Genomic DNA, 17404 nt, shown 5'->3' with positions numbered 1-17404 from the left:
GAAAGCAACGGGGGCTGCGGTGGTGTGATGGGGTGGGGAGGACGCGGGGAAACATCTGAGGGAAGTAAATTGTTGTGTATCTTGACCATGGTACTTGACTGATTACAATGGCCAAACTCATCACCTGTACACTTGAAACTGGCACTTTTTATTGTGTGTAAACACTTTATCAATAAAAAAGAGGGGGAGAAAAAGGCAGGACTGCCCACCCAGCACAGGCAAGTCTCAAAGTCATTCTGCTGACGAGACAGCCAGACCAGAGTGCAGACAGCCTGACTCTGTTTACGTGACGGACAAAAGTATCCAGAGGACAGAAAGCAGATCCGAGGCTGCCCACGGCTGGGGGTGGGGGAGGGGATGCCAGCAAAGGGGCGCAAGGGCCCCCAGGGTGACGGACACGTTCTCCATCTGACTGTCCTAATGGCACCACACCCAGATCTCAAGTGGGTAATTTCATACCTGTGTCACCGAGGTATGTAAGTTACACCTCAATAAAACTGGTTTAAGAAGAAATCTCAGGGTGCTTGGGGGTGTGAGGGTTAAACGTGACATTGTATGGAAGCTGAGGCCAGGGAGCCAGGGGGGCCACTCCTGGAGGCCCTCAGGGATGAGTCCCAGATGGCACCTGGGGTGCCCGGCCAGCCCTCAGGGCAGCCTCCAGGGTATACAGTGGGACAGACACACTGGCGCTGGCACTTCCTTCGCCTGGCCTGAACTGCCAGGATGCTGCCTTAAAAGAGCGGGAACCCCCCGAGCCTGGGCAGGCCGCCCCCACCTGGGCGCCACTGTAGCCAGGACAGGGGTTGTGCTGGGCTCTAACGGTGCGGACGCTCCTGGCCCAGGGCAGGAGGCAGTGTGGGTGGCGGGGAGTGGGGCTTGCAGAACCCATGCTGACTGCTCCCTCTCTGTGGGACCCCCAAGCAACAGCGCGTGAGCTCTGAGCTGTGGGTGCCAGCAGCCGCCAACCAGGCTCCCCAGAGGCTCTGCTGGAGGGACGCCCTGCCGTGTGGAGGGGGACGCTGCAGGCTAAGATGGGACAGCAGCCGCGCTGACCTCACAGGGCATGCTGGGAAGGCCTGGCCCGGGGCAGGGCTCTATCCTCCCACGTGCAGGAGCCATCTGCGGCCTCCGCTCAGAGCGGCGGACCCCGGGAACAGACGCGCTGCCGCGCGCCAGGACCCCCTCCCGCGCACCACCAGGGTCCGTCCCGCGTCCAGGCGTGGGGACAGCGGGCAGACCCGGAGGGGAAGGGAGAGCAGGGCCACACAGGGCCACCAGCTCACCGGCCACACCGGCAGGGCACCCCGCGGCGGTCCCCTCCCGGGAAAGGGTGAAGGTGGAAGCTCGGGGCTGGTGCGTGAACACCTAGGCGGGCCTGTGGCTCAGAAGCCCATAGGGAGCACATCCGCCTGCGGGATTCAACATCTGCCCAGTGAGGGGGGCAGGCCTGGAGGCCAGAAGGTGGTCAGAACCGCAGAGAACAGGGGAGGGGGCCCGGGTTGGCGTGGGAACCTCCCCCTCCATGCCCTCTGTCGGCTCATCCCCGCACCCCTCAGCCTCACTCCCGGGCCGAGGGGCAGCCTGCCCTGACGGTGGCCCCCCGCCACGATGAAACGCCGCGTCAGGGTCCAGTCTGTGTCTCTGTGTGTCCACAGCAGGTAAGGGCAGGGACTACGCCCTTCCTGGCCACCACCGCTCGCAGCCTGTGGGTACAGATGTGCCCAAAGAGCGTGAACAAGTAGAGACCATGGGAGCGGACCCCTCATGGCGGGGTGCCCTCTGTGTCCTGCCCACCCCCGGAACCAACACCAACCCCCCCAGACCCACGCTGCCTTGACGGGGCGGCCCCTCGCTCCTGCTCCACTCCCGGCTAGAGGCTGATGTGCAGAAAGATGCCCACCGGCTCTGGGCCCTGCGGAGCTGCAGCAGGAGCTGCCCTGGGCCCCGGGGTGGGGGGCTGAGCCCACTGCGATGTGGGGTGAGTCTGATCGGCCCCATCATGGATAGGGCCTTCCCAGTGGCACCTCTCCTAACCTAACCAATTAGAAACCACCCAATATCCTCCAACAGGGAAGTGGATAAATCAACCACGGCATCTCCACTAACGGACGATGACACAGGACTTGGACAGAATGGAGGAACACACAGGACGGAAACGGGAAACCACGCGGGGGCTGCTGGGGGGAGGGATCAAGAGTCCATCCACACATCTGTAATATTCAATTCCTCGATTTCTACAACAAGAAGCCCATCACGTGGGAGCTGCTAACAGGTCTTCACAGGGATGAGGGTGGGGACGGGGTCTCCAGTGCAGGGCTCTGCGTCCTTCGCTTTCCTGCACACGGCGTGCTGGAGAGAAGACCCCTGAAGGTCACTCAGGCCACCCCCTCCCTTGGCAGGTGGGGAAACCGAAAGGAGAAGGAACTCCTGAGAACCCTCATGCGCCAGTTCACCTCAGAACATTCCTGATTCCACCAGCTCGAGAGCCCTGCCCAATCCTTGTCCAGGCCCCGGCACGGGGCACCTGGCTATTCGGCTGCCCATGGGGGGTGTGAGGATGCCCCCTGGCCAGACCAGGCCAACGCAGAGGGAGCCTCGGGTACGGGAAACCAGCGCCCAAGGAGCAGCCAGTCTTTGGGGACGGGCCCCTCTCTGCCTGCCCGGCCCCCACGGACCCTCCCCCCAACCCTCTTCCCAGCGTGCCCGGTGCCCAGTGATGCCAGCAACGTCACTGCCGATAACCTAGATTTTAACCAAGAAATCACACACCCCCTCCCTGCCCCACTTACGGGCTCAGGGAGGAGAAAACCCAGACCGGAGCCTCCCGAGTCCTGTTGGAGACAGGCTCCCAGGCCACCACCCCCAGTCTCGCAGCTTCCCTCCACCCCGTCCCACCTCCAACGCTGCCAGGGATGTGGGGTGAGGGGCTCACAGGCCTTGGCCGACCCGTGCCCGGCCCCAGTAGGACCCAGCAGCTGGTCTCAGTGCGGGAGGGGCTGGTGAGAAGGCCCAGTCCCAGTCAAGGCAGTGGGGCAGCTCGGTCTCCCAAGCCGTACCCCGGGCTGTCCACGGCCACCTCCCTTGGCTCCTTGGAAAATCCAAGGGCACAGGTGGGCCACAACTGTCCAGGTGAGGAGAGGGTCCAGGCTCATGCAGCCAGAGGGGCAGGTGTCCTCAGACGGGCTACCGCCCTGCACCCACACCCAGCAACCCCAGCACCTGTGCTGTCTCTCACCGTCTCGGACACAGCAAGGCCCGAGGCCACGCTGGCGGGAAGGGGGCCATACAGGGAGGACCCTGGGGTGACACCTGAACTAGGGTCCTGTCCTGGTTCGGCACTGCACCGCCAGGGACCACCGGTGGGCAGCCCCGCCCCTGGGCCCTCAGCAGATTCTGTCCTGACCCCTCCGCTGAGCCCCGTCCAGCTGCTGGCACTGGGGGGACAGGGGGGGCGGTCCTCAGGGGCTGCGGGGTTGGCCCTGAGCCCGTGTAGCCTGTTTTCCTGGGGAAGGGGCTTGGGAGCCACCCCAGCTCCCTCTGGCCCAGTCTGGGTGCCAGCGGATCTTTTGACCCCCTGGGGGCTGTCAGGGAGATGGCGGGGTCGGGCAGAGGAAACTGCACACGGGTGGTTCCCGGGGTCCCGGCCAGGCCTGACCCACACCAGAGCTTGCGGTTTCTCGGTGTCAGGAACGCCAAGCCCCACCCCCTACCACTAAGCGGAAAAAACCCAGTCCAGACGGAGGTGGTCTGTGTGCTAGTAACCTGCACAATTCATACAAACATGACAAAACGCATTCAAATAAAGTCAAGAGTTCTGGGAAAACCAAGGCCCAGAGCCCCTGGGGGGAGCTGCCCAGGGCAGTGCCCCCCCCGCTGCTCTGAGAGGGACGCTGAGAAGGGCCCACGCTGGCCAGACCAGAGACCGAAACCCAGCCGTCCAGTGCCACACGGGGACCGGCTGTCCCAACGGCCCGAGCTGGCCAGTGCACCAGGCTCCCTCTGCTTCCACCCCCCGGGACTGATGGACCAGTGCCCGCCTGGAGGGGGAGGAGCGGAAGGGGGAGGGAGAGGAGGGGCAGCGTCGGCCCCATCAGGGCGCAAGGACGTGGTGGGTCTCAGGGGCGGAAAGAGTCCCCAAACTGCCCTCTGGGGCCCCAGCTCTGGGATGCCACTTCCCACTGGCAGCATGCATCCGGGCCAGTTACTGGACACGGGCCCCGCATGCAAATCAGGACAGGCAGCGGGCCCAGGCACACAGCCAGTTTTCGGGGAACACAGAAGGCAAGGGGACACCTGACCTGGGGCCTCAACTACGGGACCCTTCACGCAGCAAATCCTGAACCATCTCTGGCGACTGTGATGCAGTTTACAGGCAACACCAGGCATCGCAAATCAGTGCGTGTTGGGTTTATAGATCCCAAATGCGGGAGTCCCCCCCAAAATAAGTTGAGGGGCAGCACATTCAGTTCAAGAGGCACTCTCTGGCCTGCCGCTTGGTGCTGGCCCCAGGGAGACGGCCGCGACTGGGAGGGGCCCAAGGGATTCTCTGGCCTCCCTGAGTCAGAGGGAAGGCAAAAGCACATGGGTGGGGAAAGGGCTGAGGTCAAAGGTAGCGAAGATGGGCCTGCTGGGGCAGGCACCTCAGTGACAGGGACACTGAGGCCTCAAGCAGGTGAGTGACCAGCCTGGGTCACACACTGCCCTGTGAGCCCTCAGGCAGGTCCCTGGTCCACTGAGGCCCTCAGTCTCTTCATCGGTCCAGTGGAAGCCAGGGCTCTGTCCCACACGCTACGCTGCGGCTGAACTTTCCCGTGGCCTCTCATCTCACCCAGGATCGAGTTTAAAGTCCTTAGCTAAGGCCCTGCAAGACGGACCTGGGTCCTGCTCCTGCCTCGGGTGTCAGCTCCTGCCAGCTCACCCGGTCTGGGCTGGGGACGGTCCCTGTACACCTGCAGCACAGTGGCCGCCCTGAGCTGTGCCCCCGGGGTGCCCGGGCCCCCGGACGTGCCCGTCTTCCTGCCAGGCTGTGAGTGCCACGGGGTAAGGCCAGGTTAGCCTCGGTGCCCACACGGGAGGTGCCCGGAGGTCCGCCCATGCCCGCAGGCAGGCGGCCGCAGTGGTGGCGTGGGGACAGGCCCCCACCACGCATTACCTGCATAGCTGCCCGTGGCCTTGATGTACATGTGGCCGTACTGCTCCTCCGCCATGGTGTCATAGGCCTCGTCATCCTCTTCGTCCTCCTCGTTGTGGTAGGAGGTGGGGCTGTCGGTGGCGGGCAGGCTGCTGGCCCCCGGGCTGGTCCGCTCCCCCTGGCAGTACTGTGCCTGCTGGATGCTGGGGATGAGGGTGGCCAGGCTGGGCACCCCGTAGTAGGAGACCCGGGGCAGCTTGAGAGGGGCCGTGCCTGCCGCCACCACGGGGCCCGGCGCCACCGTCGCGCCGTCCCGGGGCCCCGTCTCCAGCGGGCGCTTGGGGGCCAGGCCTGGGCCTGCGGCCAGCGGCAGCTCCATGGCTTCGTGCTTGACGCGGGTCAGCAGCGGGATGGGCACAGAGGGGGACACGACGTAGGGCGGCGCGGCGGTGACCGGCTGCAGCTGGTTGCAGGGGCTCTGGGGCTCGGAGCTGGCGTCCTCGATCACAGCGGTCTGCGAGTCACAGTGGGGTGAGCTCACCTTGAACATGAGGTCCGTGCCGCGTTCCACGATGTGCTGGATCTGCAGGAAGCCGGCCGTGTACATGACCACGAGCTGCTCGCTGGCCGCCATGGTCAGCCTGCCCGTGTAGCAGAAGGACAGGATCTGCTGGAAGCAGGCGGGCGGCACCGTGCCCGGCAGCTCGAAGGCGCTCTTGCTGTTGCCGCTGAACAGGTCGCGGAAGTAGAGGCTGCTGGCGGCCAGGACGGCCCGATGGGCCTTGAAGGCCTGGCCCTTGACCACGATGGACACATCGCAGTAGAGGCCCAGCAGACGCTGCTCGTTGAGGCAGCCGAGCACCGTGTTCCCGAAGTTGGGGATCTCGATGTGCAGCATCTGCGACATGGCGGGCGGCGGCGGCGGCGGGTGGGCCTCAGACTCTCAGTGCGGGAGCGGCCAAGTGGGGCACATCTGCGGGAGAGAGGGCGCGGGGCGCCGCGGTCAGGGTCAGGCTCCTGGACGTCCGGCGGCCCACCAGCAGGGCCAAGCCCTGCACCACCCCGCTCTGCCCCCGTGCCCGGGCCCCCCTCCAGGGCACCCCCAGACCCTCCAGCCGCAACGAGCCAGACAAGGTCTCGCCGCAGACCCGGCCGACGGTGGAACCCTGGCAGGGCCGTCAGTGCCGCCCAGGATGCTAGAAGCCCCAGCTGGGTTTCCAGCTGGGGTGGGGGTGAGGGGCCCCCACGCCACCCTGGGACGCTCCCAGAGGCCACCCAGCAGAGCGCGTAAGCCATCGGGTCCGGGAGACACCCTGTCCTGGCAGAAGACGAGAACAGGCCTGCAGGCGGCGGACAGACGGGAGGACGGGAGGACGGGAGGATGGGACGGGCGGTCCACCCACAGCACTGGAGGGGCGAGGGCAGCAGGCCCGCGTCCGCACAACTCTTCTCCCAGGAAAAAGTTAGCAGCAAAGGAGCCCCTTGCCGCCTGTCCCCTGGGAGGGGCCCGAACCCAGAGCGAGGGGCAGGGCACCGCGGTGTGTGTGGCGGGGGTCTCGTGGGGGGCGGTTTCTCGGAGGCTTTGGTTTCGGTTTGCTTTTCCCCTTTTCCCTAGAGCAGCCGTGCAGAGGGCCCGCCAGGGGGGGCATTCTGCCCCGCCGGCTGAGAAGCCGCCCTTCGGCCCTCGGGAGAGGCGGGCAGGAGCGGTTGCCCAGGGAAGTGAGCGGAAGCTGGGAGAACTCAGCCTCTCCACCACCTCTGCTTGCCCTCCAGGCAAAGGAGACCTCGGGCCAGAGGGGCTCCGAGCCGCGCCCGGCTCCCCCAGCCCGAGCTGCCTCGGGGACCCAGCTGCCAGCCCAGGAGTTGGGAGCCTGTCGCAGCCCCACCTGCGCGCCCTCCCGGCCCCCCAGCTCCCGACGCCAGCCGATCCCTGCTGGCTCGCTCCCAGCCCAGGTGACTAAAGGGGTCGTGGGGAGACAGGGGAGGGCCGAGCAAGGGATTGGCCGTTGTCGGATGCTGCCGGCCCGCAGGGTCTGGGGATGGGGCTCCCGGGCTGTGGATCTGGTGTCCGACTCAGAGAAGCGGGGCCGGGACGGACGGGCCGGAGAAGGCGCCGGCCCAACTCTGCGCAGTCGGCGCCCGTACAAAGGGCCGCTCGGTCCCGCGGGAGGAAAGTGCGGGCGGCCACAGAGGCGCCGGGCGGCCGGCGGAAGGAGGGCGGAGCGCCGGCCCGGCCGCCGACAGGAGTTGAGCAGGTGGGCGGCCGCTCGGGGGGGAGGGCCCGCAGTGCCCCCGCTGCGGAGAAGTTGCCGGCCTGGCGGGTGGCACCGGCGGCAGGGGAGACCTACCTTTGGCCGCTGCCGCCGTGGCCCCGGCACTGCCCGCTCAGCCTGGCAGGGGCAGGCTCGCCCACACGCCGGCCGCCCGCAGCCGCCAGCTGCTCCGGGAATGCAGCAAACGGAGCGGGAGCCCTTGGGGTGGGGAGGGCGAGAGGAGCTGCGGGGGGAGGAGGAGGAGGAGGGGGGGGGGGAGGAGGAGGAGGGGGGGGGGAGGAGGGGGACAGAGAGTCTCGGCTGGGCTGGGCCGCGGCTCAGCTGCACCCAGCCCGGCTCTCCGGGGCAGCGCACAGCATCTAAATGAAGAGGCCGGATGCAGACGGACATTCAGGCAGCTCTCGGGAATGAATAGCCGCCTTTGATTTGGGAGCCGAAGTAAATGCCAGCTCCCAGCCCCGGCTTTAAAAACAGTGGAGTGTTGGTGCCAGAGGAATGCACGGCTCCGGGTGTTGGTACAAGACAGACTTTTGATGACTCACTGCAATGCAAACAAAGATGGCAGAAATACTGTACTGTACGTGGAGAGACGCTTCGTGGTGCCACGGCAACTGAGACAGCCTGGAAATTTATAGTGCAGTTTTGCATATGAATTACCCAGTAAACTGCCACCCTGCCATCCAGTACAGCCCGAGTGTCAAAGCATTTAAACTATGCCAAACAGTCTGCAGGGCTGGCAGAGCGGCCTAACTCCTGCAGGGCAGGCAGGGGGGTGCCGGGTGGGGGCCGGCGAGGGGGGCAGGGAGGCCAGGGGGTCGGGGCAGACAGGGCAGAAGCTGGGTGAGCAGGGGAGGAAAAGAAGGGAGATGAGAAAATGAGGCAGAAAGAGGTGAGAGCAAGGGGCCAGGGAGGAAGAGACCCAGCCCCCCTTCCCCCAGCGCCCTGCAGGCCCCAGTGCCCGCCTTCCTCCCTTCTTGGGGTCCCACAGCAGCAGGCCCAGCTAGTCTGGCCCTAAAACCCCAGGTAATCACCCTGTCCCCCAACTCCCCAGCCGGGGCAGCTCTCTTAAAGAAGTACAACTTTGTGATTACAACCGGGGGCCAAGCCCGTGGTGGCCATCAACCAGGAGCCCCCGAAGGACCTGCCCTAGTCCCTGACGGACCTGCCCCGGAGAGGTGGCAGCAAAGGCACTGCCCCAGGTTACCCGCGTGGCTGGGCCAGCGGTGCGGGGTCCACAGTGTCCGCCGTCTACTGAGCCTCTCCTGGGCAGGGGCGGCCGTGCTGTGCGCACTGCCTGTTTTGCTGGAGAGGATGGCACCTTGTTCTAGGCTCAAGCCCCCACCTGCTGGACAGCGTGGGCCCCGGGGCAAACCACTGGCCTGCCCAGCCTCAGTTTCCCTGCTTGCCACCAACTGTGGCAGCCTGCAAGAAGGGGCAGGGTTGAGAGTGGAGATGGCCAGGGGAGGTCTGTCTCCTGCAGCGCCCAGCATCGCCACCATCAGGTGATGCTGGGGCAAGGCGGGGGGGCGACAGGCAGCACCCCTCCCACCGTCCCTTCCGAGGCATCCGGAGAGAAAGAAAGAGCCATCTGGCGCCTCCCCATTCACACACCGTGGGCTCAGCTTCCGAGACCAGATAAAAAGCTGCTGAATGGAGAGAGGGAAGAAGTCCAGGTGTAGGGAAGCCGCCCAGCGGGCAGCGGCCAGCAGAGGCGGCTTGGTGCCTCCTGCATGGGGCTGCTGACAACTCGAGGGGTGATGGCAATACAGGCCCGCACGTGGAGCGTTAACAGAAATGGTCCCCGCTTGGTCCTCTGGGGACCCGGGGGCTGTGTGGGGAGAGAGAGCGGGGCTTGGCTGGGCCTCCTCCTGCTCGAGGCCTATGTGGGGCGGCCACCATCTCAGCACCAGCCAGGTTTCACGTCCTGGCTTGGCCTCGGCCACCAGGTGACGGACCGAGGGCCCTTACGCACCGCACTCTCGGGTCCACATGGACGCCCGGGTCTGCACATCTCCCCTCACCCCCACTGGGTAGCCTTGCCAGGCCCCCCAGACTGGGCTGTGCCATCCTGGTGGTCCCCCTTTCCTGGGGCCCAGGAGAAGCCCACTAGCCCCAAGATGAGGGACTGGGGCCTTGGGGGACGGGGGGTGGTGGTGCAGGCACAGCCTCATGTGCCTGCCCAGCCACAAAGGGGGGCAGACTGCGCACACATGCAGCCAACGTGGAGAAACAGAGGGACGCTCCGAGGCCCAAGGACAGTGGGACCCGTGATGGGTAGGGAAGGGCAGGGGCCAACCCTGGCCTGGGTGCAGGACACCCAGCCTTCCACTGCCCTACACGAGCTCTCCCCTCCGCTGTGCTGCACCCAGGCCCTCCCTGGGGGGAGGAGAGCTGCCACCGTCAGGCCCCTGCTTCATTGCCAGCTCTGCAGGGAAGTCCCCCAGGTGCCACACGGGAGCTTGCTGAGGCTGGGAAAGTCTGTCCGATGCCTGATGGGCATTTCACCCAATGCTGGGCACAGCCAGGGAGGGCCGCAAGAGAGGGGCTGTGCGGCCCAGGGACACACAGCACAGTGGGGAGGGTCCCTTCACCCACCACCGGGAGCCTCCCAGAGAGTCAGGTGGGGCCTCCTGAGCCAGATGGGGGCTCTCGGGCCGTGAGAGGGGAGGGGGTGACCAAGCCTGGCTGGGGTGGGCGGAAGCTGCAAAGGTGCAGTGTGCACTGGCCCCCAGAGGGTCCCAACTGCCCAGGGCTGGGCAGGGAGCAGCCAGGTTCTGAACTGAGAGCAGGGCACAGCGAGGTCTGCGGAGCCGACCCTTCCAAGAGCGGCTCCTGGGTTCCGCTGGGTACCACCCCCCACGCCAGGCCCGGCGCCAGCCACCTCAAATGCAGGTCCTATGGTCTCCAGCAGAGGACTCCACGTCTGGGATGCCCGCCTGGGAAGGGGGTCACGTTCACCCTCCGATGGTGACCACAGGGTCGAGGCAGACGATGTTATTAGGAAAGTGCTCGGCTAGAGACTGGCACACGGCTAGAGACCGGCGCCTGCCTAGGCCCCGTCCGTGCTTCACGGGCCTGCCCCCCCGGGCTGCGGCCAGACCGTTCACCCAGAGAGGGGACCATCCTCCCCCTGGAAGGTGACGGGGCCGTCTGGCCCCGGGGATGGGGACAACCAGCCCTGCTGTTGCCGTGTCCTCAAGCCACCTGTGTGGGTGAGGCCACCACCCCACAGCCCAGCCCAGGACAGCCCGGCACGAGCTGGTTTCAGGTTGCTTTCTTAGAAGCCTCGGCCGGAGCGAGAACAAAGCTGAACTTTAGGAGAAAAGAATAAAATAAAGGCTTGGCTTACACACCCAGGGCTGTGAAAGCAGGACGTGCCGAGGGCCGATCCGTGGGCAGTGGCCGGAGAGGAGAGGGGCCAGGGGCCTGAGCTGGCCTCCCCTGCCCAGCCCTACACGACCTCCTTCCCCTTCTGTGCCTCTGTTTCCCCACCCCCTGCTACCCAAGCAGCACCACCTCTTCTGTTTCCCACCAAAGCAAGACTCCTGTGCCGTCCACTCACAGAAAGTCCTGAAGAGCCGAGAGGAACATCTGAGATCCTATCTTTGTTCATCCTGGCCATCCTCAAAGCCACTGCACCACAGAACCCTCCCCCTCATAACGCCCTTCAGAATAGAACCCGCTTTGGGACATAACAAAGCCAAAGTCCAGCCCCTGCATCTGTGCCAGCCTCAGGGGAGGCCCGTTCCACACAGACTCCAAGACCTCCCCAGGAAAAGTGGAGGGGGGGGTTCTCTTCTCTGTGGACCCTCCCTTGGGGACAGCTGGGATTATGGGTTGTCCACCAGAATGCCTCCCAGCCCCCGGCGGGCCGCGCACCCACAGGTGGCCGAGAGAAGGATGTGGGGCCATGAGCCCCAAGAGGGGCAGACACGCGCGCACACAGGGGCCAGGGGGCGTCAGAGTCCAGCCTCCCCCACCCACCCCAGATCCTAAAGGGCCTGCTGCGTACGGCAGGGGCACGGCGCCGCGCAGGAACGCAGCGTCTAATTTCTGCAGGAGCACCACCAGCGAGGGAAAGGGAGGCGAGACAAATTAAATTAAATTAAATTATTTTGCAGGATTTAATTTTACCAATCTAATAAGCGGCCTGGACCTCAGCAAACGCACAGCCATTAAACACAGCCACCGCAGGGGCAGAAGGGGGCAGGTGTGCCAGGGAACATTCTGGCAGCAGAAAAAGGAGCCCCTCTCACCCCCAGCACCTAGCCCCCAGCCGGGGGCCCATCCCCGTGGCAGCCCTGCTGCCCGGCCGCCAAGCCCTGCCATCTCAGGACCTCGGGAGAAGCCAGCCTGGCAGCAAGGCCACCTCCTAAAAGGCAGGGCACTCCGGAGTTGGGGACAGGCCCCAGCAGCCACATCCCCCAGGGCCATGTCCTGCAGGGAGGTGGGCAGGTTACTGAGTCAGCATGAACACACGTGGGCATGTCGGGGCGTCAGGAATACCGCCCAGGCTGCCCCGCGGAGGCTGTCAAGAGAGCGTGGGCGGGGCGGGGTGTCACTCTGGACAGCAGCCATCAGAGCGACGGCCTTGCTTTCCGATCGTGGCGCAGGCTCCAGTTACCAGGCTCTCTGGCACCCCCATCTGCAGCCCCCCGTGGATGCTGTGGCTCGGCTGTCAGCTCTGCTCCTCCGAGGGGCAAGGGGGAAGCGGCCTGGGGGTTGACCCTTCGGAGGTCCGGGTGGCTGTTTGAAGCAAGGCTGCCCGGCTCGGGCGTGCCAGGCACCCTGAAAGCCGGGCGAGGCACCGGCCTGCTTGAGCCTCAGGTTTGCATTAAACTTTTAATATACCACAAAGCATGGCTGGGCTGTCAGGGGGCCAGGCGGCTAATGGAAGGCCCCGGGCAGGGAACCAGGGCTCCAGGGTAGGGTCTCAGCTGCTCGGAGCCCCTCCCCACGGTCCCGACTTGTGTGCTCGCCTCCCACCCCCACCCCCTCCAGGTGGGTGCAGATGAGGAGGCTGAGGTACCCAGAGGGTGAGCTTCCTGCCCAGGCCTCTGGCCTGGGCTGCACCCAGTCACCACCCGGCCCAGCTGCCTGCTTTCAACACCCATGATCCCGGGCAACCGAGGTCATCAAGAGGGTGGGGACTGACCCTGCTGGACAGAGGGACGCTGAGGCCTGGACTTGCCCCGGGCCTCCAGGACTCTGCTGCAGAGATGAGAACTCCACCTCGGCCTCTGCGCCTGACTGTCCTGGAGTCCCCTGTGCCCAGGGCAGGGGGTGCACAGGCCTTCGAAACCTCAGGGCCACTCGGGTCCCGGGCTGCAGCCACACCTCCAGTACACCCCGCCCCTCCCAGCTCACTGAGCCCCAGCCTGACAGGCAGAGGCAAGAGGACTCCTGTGTTCAGCCAGGCACCTGGGCAGCCTCCACCCAGACCACAGCCTGGACCGGCATCAGGCATAAAAGCCGGTTTTAACTGCACTAACAAATGTTTGCCTAGAAGCTTTTTTTTTCCAACCAGAGAAGGGCAGCCTGCCAGAATCTGCAAATTCAAAAATGTGCTTATCAGTCCGTCCCCTGCCGCCCCAAGGAGAGAGCCACAGATGCAGGGCTGGTCCTCTGAGAGACGGAGCACACACCTAAGTTCCCTGCCGGCCCTCCAGACAGCACCCCCAGCCCCCCCGAGGGCCCAGGGCACTGGGTGTGGCACCCACAGCCAGGCCCTATCAGCCCCACTGGCCGCAGGACGACGGGGGCTGGGCGGGGGCTGGGTGGACGCGCTCCCAGATGGGACAGCAGGCCCTGCGTCACACAGCACGTGGCCCATGCGGTGGGCTCTGAAGAGGGTCCAGCCTAGGGGTTTGGGTGGCCCAGCTCATCCCATGTGCGGGGGGGACAATGCAGCTGGGGCTCCTTCCGACATGCCACCGCCTACCAGGCATGACTGCCTGCCACCAACACGCCAGCCTCTGACCCTCCGCTCAGATATTTCGTGCGGAGAGGGGGTCGGGAGCCGAACAAACAGGGCGTGAACCTAAAGAAACAGCAGCGGCCGGCCCAGAGGGAGGGCAGTGGCCCCCATGAGCCCACCCGCCCACCCTGCACCCACCAAGTCCATGGACTAGCCATCAAATGGTTCCAGAAGGCTTGAGAAGAATTAAGCAGTGTTTTGAACAGAGCCGACAATCTCTCTCACCCGTATTTGTAACTTAAATACCGTAAGCTTGAAGACTGTGCCCCTCGGGAATCATTTAGTAACTTGAAAAGCCAGATACGCGCCTGCAGACGGCACCCTACTCCTCCCTCGTAGGCTGAAGCTGGGTCTCCCCCCCGCACCCAGGCTGGGGGCACTCGGGGGCCGGCACTGAGAGCAGGGGCTGCCCAGGCCGGGCAGCTGGGCCCCTGGAGCCAGACTCGCCCCCCTTGGCCTTACAGCACCTTGCTGTCCCCTCCGAGGGCTGAAGGGGGTCCTGGGCGGCAGGTGGAGGGGGCGCGTGCCAGGCCCGGCCGGTCACCCAACTCATTAACGACAGTGCCTCTGCACACACTCCCATCTTTAATATTCATAGCTCTCCTCATCTGCATATCATGCCATAAATAGTCGAGGTAAGACACAAAGCTCCCCTGCATTTCTAATTATGCTTAAAAATCTAATGTAAATCAGACCGACACAGAAATACTAAATCAGCTGCTGGGGTGAGGGGGGGCAAATAGGCTGAGACGGGGTCACGGCACACCAGCTCCCACCTCCACGCTCCCGCCAAGGTGGCTGCTGACGGGCGCTGGCCCAGGGCCCCCCGGCCTGGAGCTGGGCGGCGGTGCCCCAAGCCACTCCCTAGCCAGCCTCACCCCCAGCGGCCCTAAAGAAAGAGACAAGTGTGGGGCAGGGGATACGCCCGCGGCACCTCAGGGACCCCGCCGCTCCTCCCCTGGGGCCGGCCAGCCTGTCCCACCTTCTCCCGAGGGGCTCCCACCACCATGCCTCCTTACCCTCCCCACTGGGGGACACCCAGCCACCCACCCCACCCAGGGGCCCAGTTCCTGGGCTCCCCTGCATCCACATTTAATCAGCTCTCCAGAGGGATCTGAGTCCACAGCAGAGGAGAATCAGAGCAGATGTGCCCCCCAGCCCCAGGCAGTGCCCCACTCTGGGGATGGAATTTGGCAGGCAGAAGGCACAGCCAGAGCACCAAGCCACTGAAGGGTGTGGGGACAGGACTGGACGTGACAGTGGGCCCCCGACCCCCGAGGGGGCTCCAGCCCTGCACGTGCAGGAGAGGCCCACGTGGGCCTCAGCTCTGCCCTCGGGGCCCAGTCCCCCTGTCTGCGGGGAGACACAGCGTAGGGGCGACAGAACTGAAGGCTCCGGGCAACTCAGAGCCCAACACAGCACCAATCCCCACGGGTGGGCACCAGAGGGGCATCCGGGGCCCTGGTGGGAGGCACTGACACCAGATCTCAGGGTCCCTGGGGGCTGAGGTGCAGCTGGGGCAATGAGGGCACCTGGGGGCAAAGCTGCTGCCCAGGAGGTGCAGAGCCAACAACAGGTGACCCGGCCTGCATCAGAGCACACGTCTGTCTCCGTTCCTTCAAACAGACCCCAGCACCCCTGGCCCCCATGTTCCCGGGCAGCCCCGAGCACTAGCGCTCAGCACACACCCTGCCCAGCCCTGGTCCCGGCCCCCCCAAATGCAGCCTGGAGTCGGGGCCCCTGGGCTGGTGCACCTCTGCCTGTCCTGGGGTGCAGAGGCGGGGCCCCCAGAGGGACCGGCAGGAGACACAGGCCCGAGTGACACAGGGGTTACCCCACTCTGCCTTTAGAGAGAGACGCAGAGATGCCTGCTGCCCGCATCTGCCTGGCATCATGCCCAGACCTATTTTTAAGCCCATTTACTAGAAATCCCACAAATTAAAGGAAATACGGATAATGCAGTAAGAATCCTGGGGGCCAAATAAAAGCTACACATAATTGTCCTCGTGCTCCAGTGTGAGAATCTCAACCACAAAACCAGATCTCCCCGAAGCACCCCTGCGACGCGGACACGTCCTGGGTGAGGAGGAAAGTCCAGCGCACAGGCTGAGGCCGACAGCAGGGCCATAAAACGCAGTTACCGATATGAAAACCAAAGACCATAAATACAAACACCCGACTTTACAGCCGGGGAATGCCGATCACCCGCAGCTACTGACAGCATGTTGGGTGGTGTGCTCTTTCCTAGAGGTGGGTCCAGGCTGGGGGCAGGATCCCCCTCTCCCCCTCCCGTGGAGGCAGCTCCTCTGCGGGGCAGGCTGGGGGGCGCCAGGCGGGGACCGGGGGCCTCCCTCCCAGCACCTGGCCACGGCCACAGCTCTGTCGTTTCCCTGCCTCCCCCCGAGTTTCATGTGGTTCCCAAGACAAGCCAGGAGGTGGGGGCCATGGAGACCCAGATCTCCAGAAACCGAGGCCCAGGGAGGGGACCAGCCAACTGGGTTTGCCCGGGAACGGGGGGGCTCCGTGGGCACCCCGGGAAGGGCCAGGCCCCCCAGGACAAGCTGGTTGGCTGAGGTGAGAGGTTGAAAGGCCTCACGTGTGGTCCCCCAGGGTCAGGCCCGTGCCTCCTGGCCTCCAAGGTCGAGGGCCGTCCTGTAGGCTCACAGGCTCGCCAAGGCCTCAGAGATGTGATCAGGACAGGGGACAAACAGCCAGATCGCTCCTGGGTAAAAAGCGTCAAAGACGCGTCTGGGTGGGCACCAAGCCCCTGCAGACCCTCAGGAGCCCCGGGCGTGTCCTCCCCAGCCCTCCCCTGCTCGTTCCGCCTGCCAGGTATCCAGGTATCCGCTATCCAGCCGCCTTCACCAGAACCTCCCCCTCTGCATCCTGAAGCCCACCAACCCCAGACACACCGGGTGCCCTGAGAGACTGTGGGTGTCCGGGGGTGTGCACAGGTGGAAGGGGAGCCCGGGATGGGGAGGTGCGTGTGTGCATCTGTGTGTGCGTGAGAGAAAGAGAGAGAGAGAGAGAGAGAGAGATGTCCCTGATCCCTTGGCCGGAGGTCACACGGTTCATCCTGAGCTGTCACTGGGTTGGGACAAGGCCCACCGGTCCCACCACATTCTAGGATGGAACAGACCCTCCCCTCGGGGGCTTGGGAAGAGGAAGCAATGCCAGGTGGGTCAGCTCTGCCCCAGGCCTGCTCCCCTGACCGCCCTGGAGGTGCGGGAAGCCGCAGCCACACACTCATATCCCGCCAGACGCTGGGTGGTCTCCTGCTGCCTGGTGGGGTGGGAGGTGCTCCCCATACGCCAGGCACACTGAAGTGGGTCACGGGTCCCCCCAGCCACTGGGACCACAGCGAGGGCCCTGCGACCGACACCGCTGAGTACTGGGAACTCGCCTCACTCAGATGCTTCCCCCGCTCTACAGAGCACGAGGCTGATCCTCACGGGGACCTGGCCGTGGAGGCGTCACCTGGGAGCCCAGCCTGCAGGAGAGGCTGGGGGCAGAAAGAAGGGCAGAACCCCTGCAGCACCTGCTCCAGCAAGACCACCCCGGCCCCTGGCCCCGACGCCACCAGGTTGGGAAAGGTCGGATGGAGAGGCTCTACCTGCCCCATGACGGGCAGGCAGCCGGGTGGGGGGCAAGCTCACGGGACACGCGAACATCAGTTCCAGGTGGGTGGGCGAAGGTTCACAGATTATTAAAAACTTGGAAATTAAGCAAACTATCGACTGCTCGACCCCTCCCCATCAGAGGGGCTGCCCAGGGGATGATCCGAGGACGAGGACCACCCTTCTCTGCTCGTGCCCTGCCCAGGCTCTGTCCGGTGACGTGCACACTCATTCATTTTTTTTGTCCAGGAAAGATGCAAAGATATCTCGCCATAGAAGAGACACCCCCAAAGGTTACGGGTTCTGCCCTGCAGGACATTAGCCAGTTTAGGGTCGGGCCTGGCAGGTCCAGGACATCCCTCCCCCTCCCAGGGGGGCCCACCCTTCCGGCTCCTTCACGTCGACG

General features: G+C 65.0%; 1 protein-coding gene across 2 annotated transcripts in view; it reads right to left on the bottom strand.

Annotated features, from left to right (window-relative positions):
• NACC2 (NACC family member 2) overlaps positions 1-17404 on the bottom strand; it is a 71395-nt gene that overhangs the window by 25240 nt on the left and 28751 nt on the right. For both annotated transcript variants that reach the window (XM_061200882.1, XM_061200883.1), the window contains exon 2: positions 5153-6104. In XM_061200882.1, coding sequence (XP_061056865.1) covers positions 5153-6038 — 886 coding nt within the window. In that variant the 5' untranslated portion in view covers positions 6039-6104. The remainder of the gene's footprint in view (positions 1-5152; positions 6105-17404) is intronic.

Source organism: Eubalaena glacialis, chromosome 9 (genome assembly GCF_028564815.1).
Source record: "Eubalaena glacialis isolate mEubGla1 chromosome 9, mEubGla1.1.hap2.+ XY, whole genome shotgun sequence".
In the NCBI taxonomy this organism is placed as follows: domain Eukaryota; kingdom Metazoa; phylum Chordata; class Mammalia; order Artiodactyla; family Balaenidae; genus Eubalaena; species Eubalaena glacialis.
This window is presented reverse-complemented; position numbering and strand designations above follow the sequence as displayed.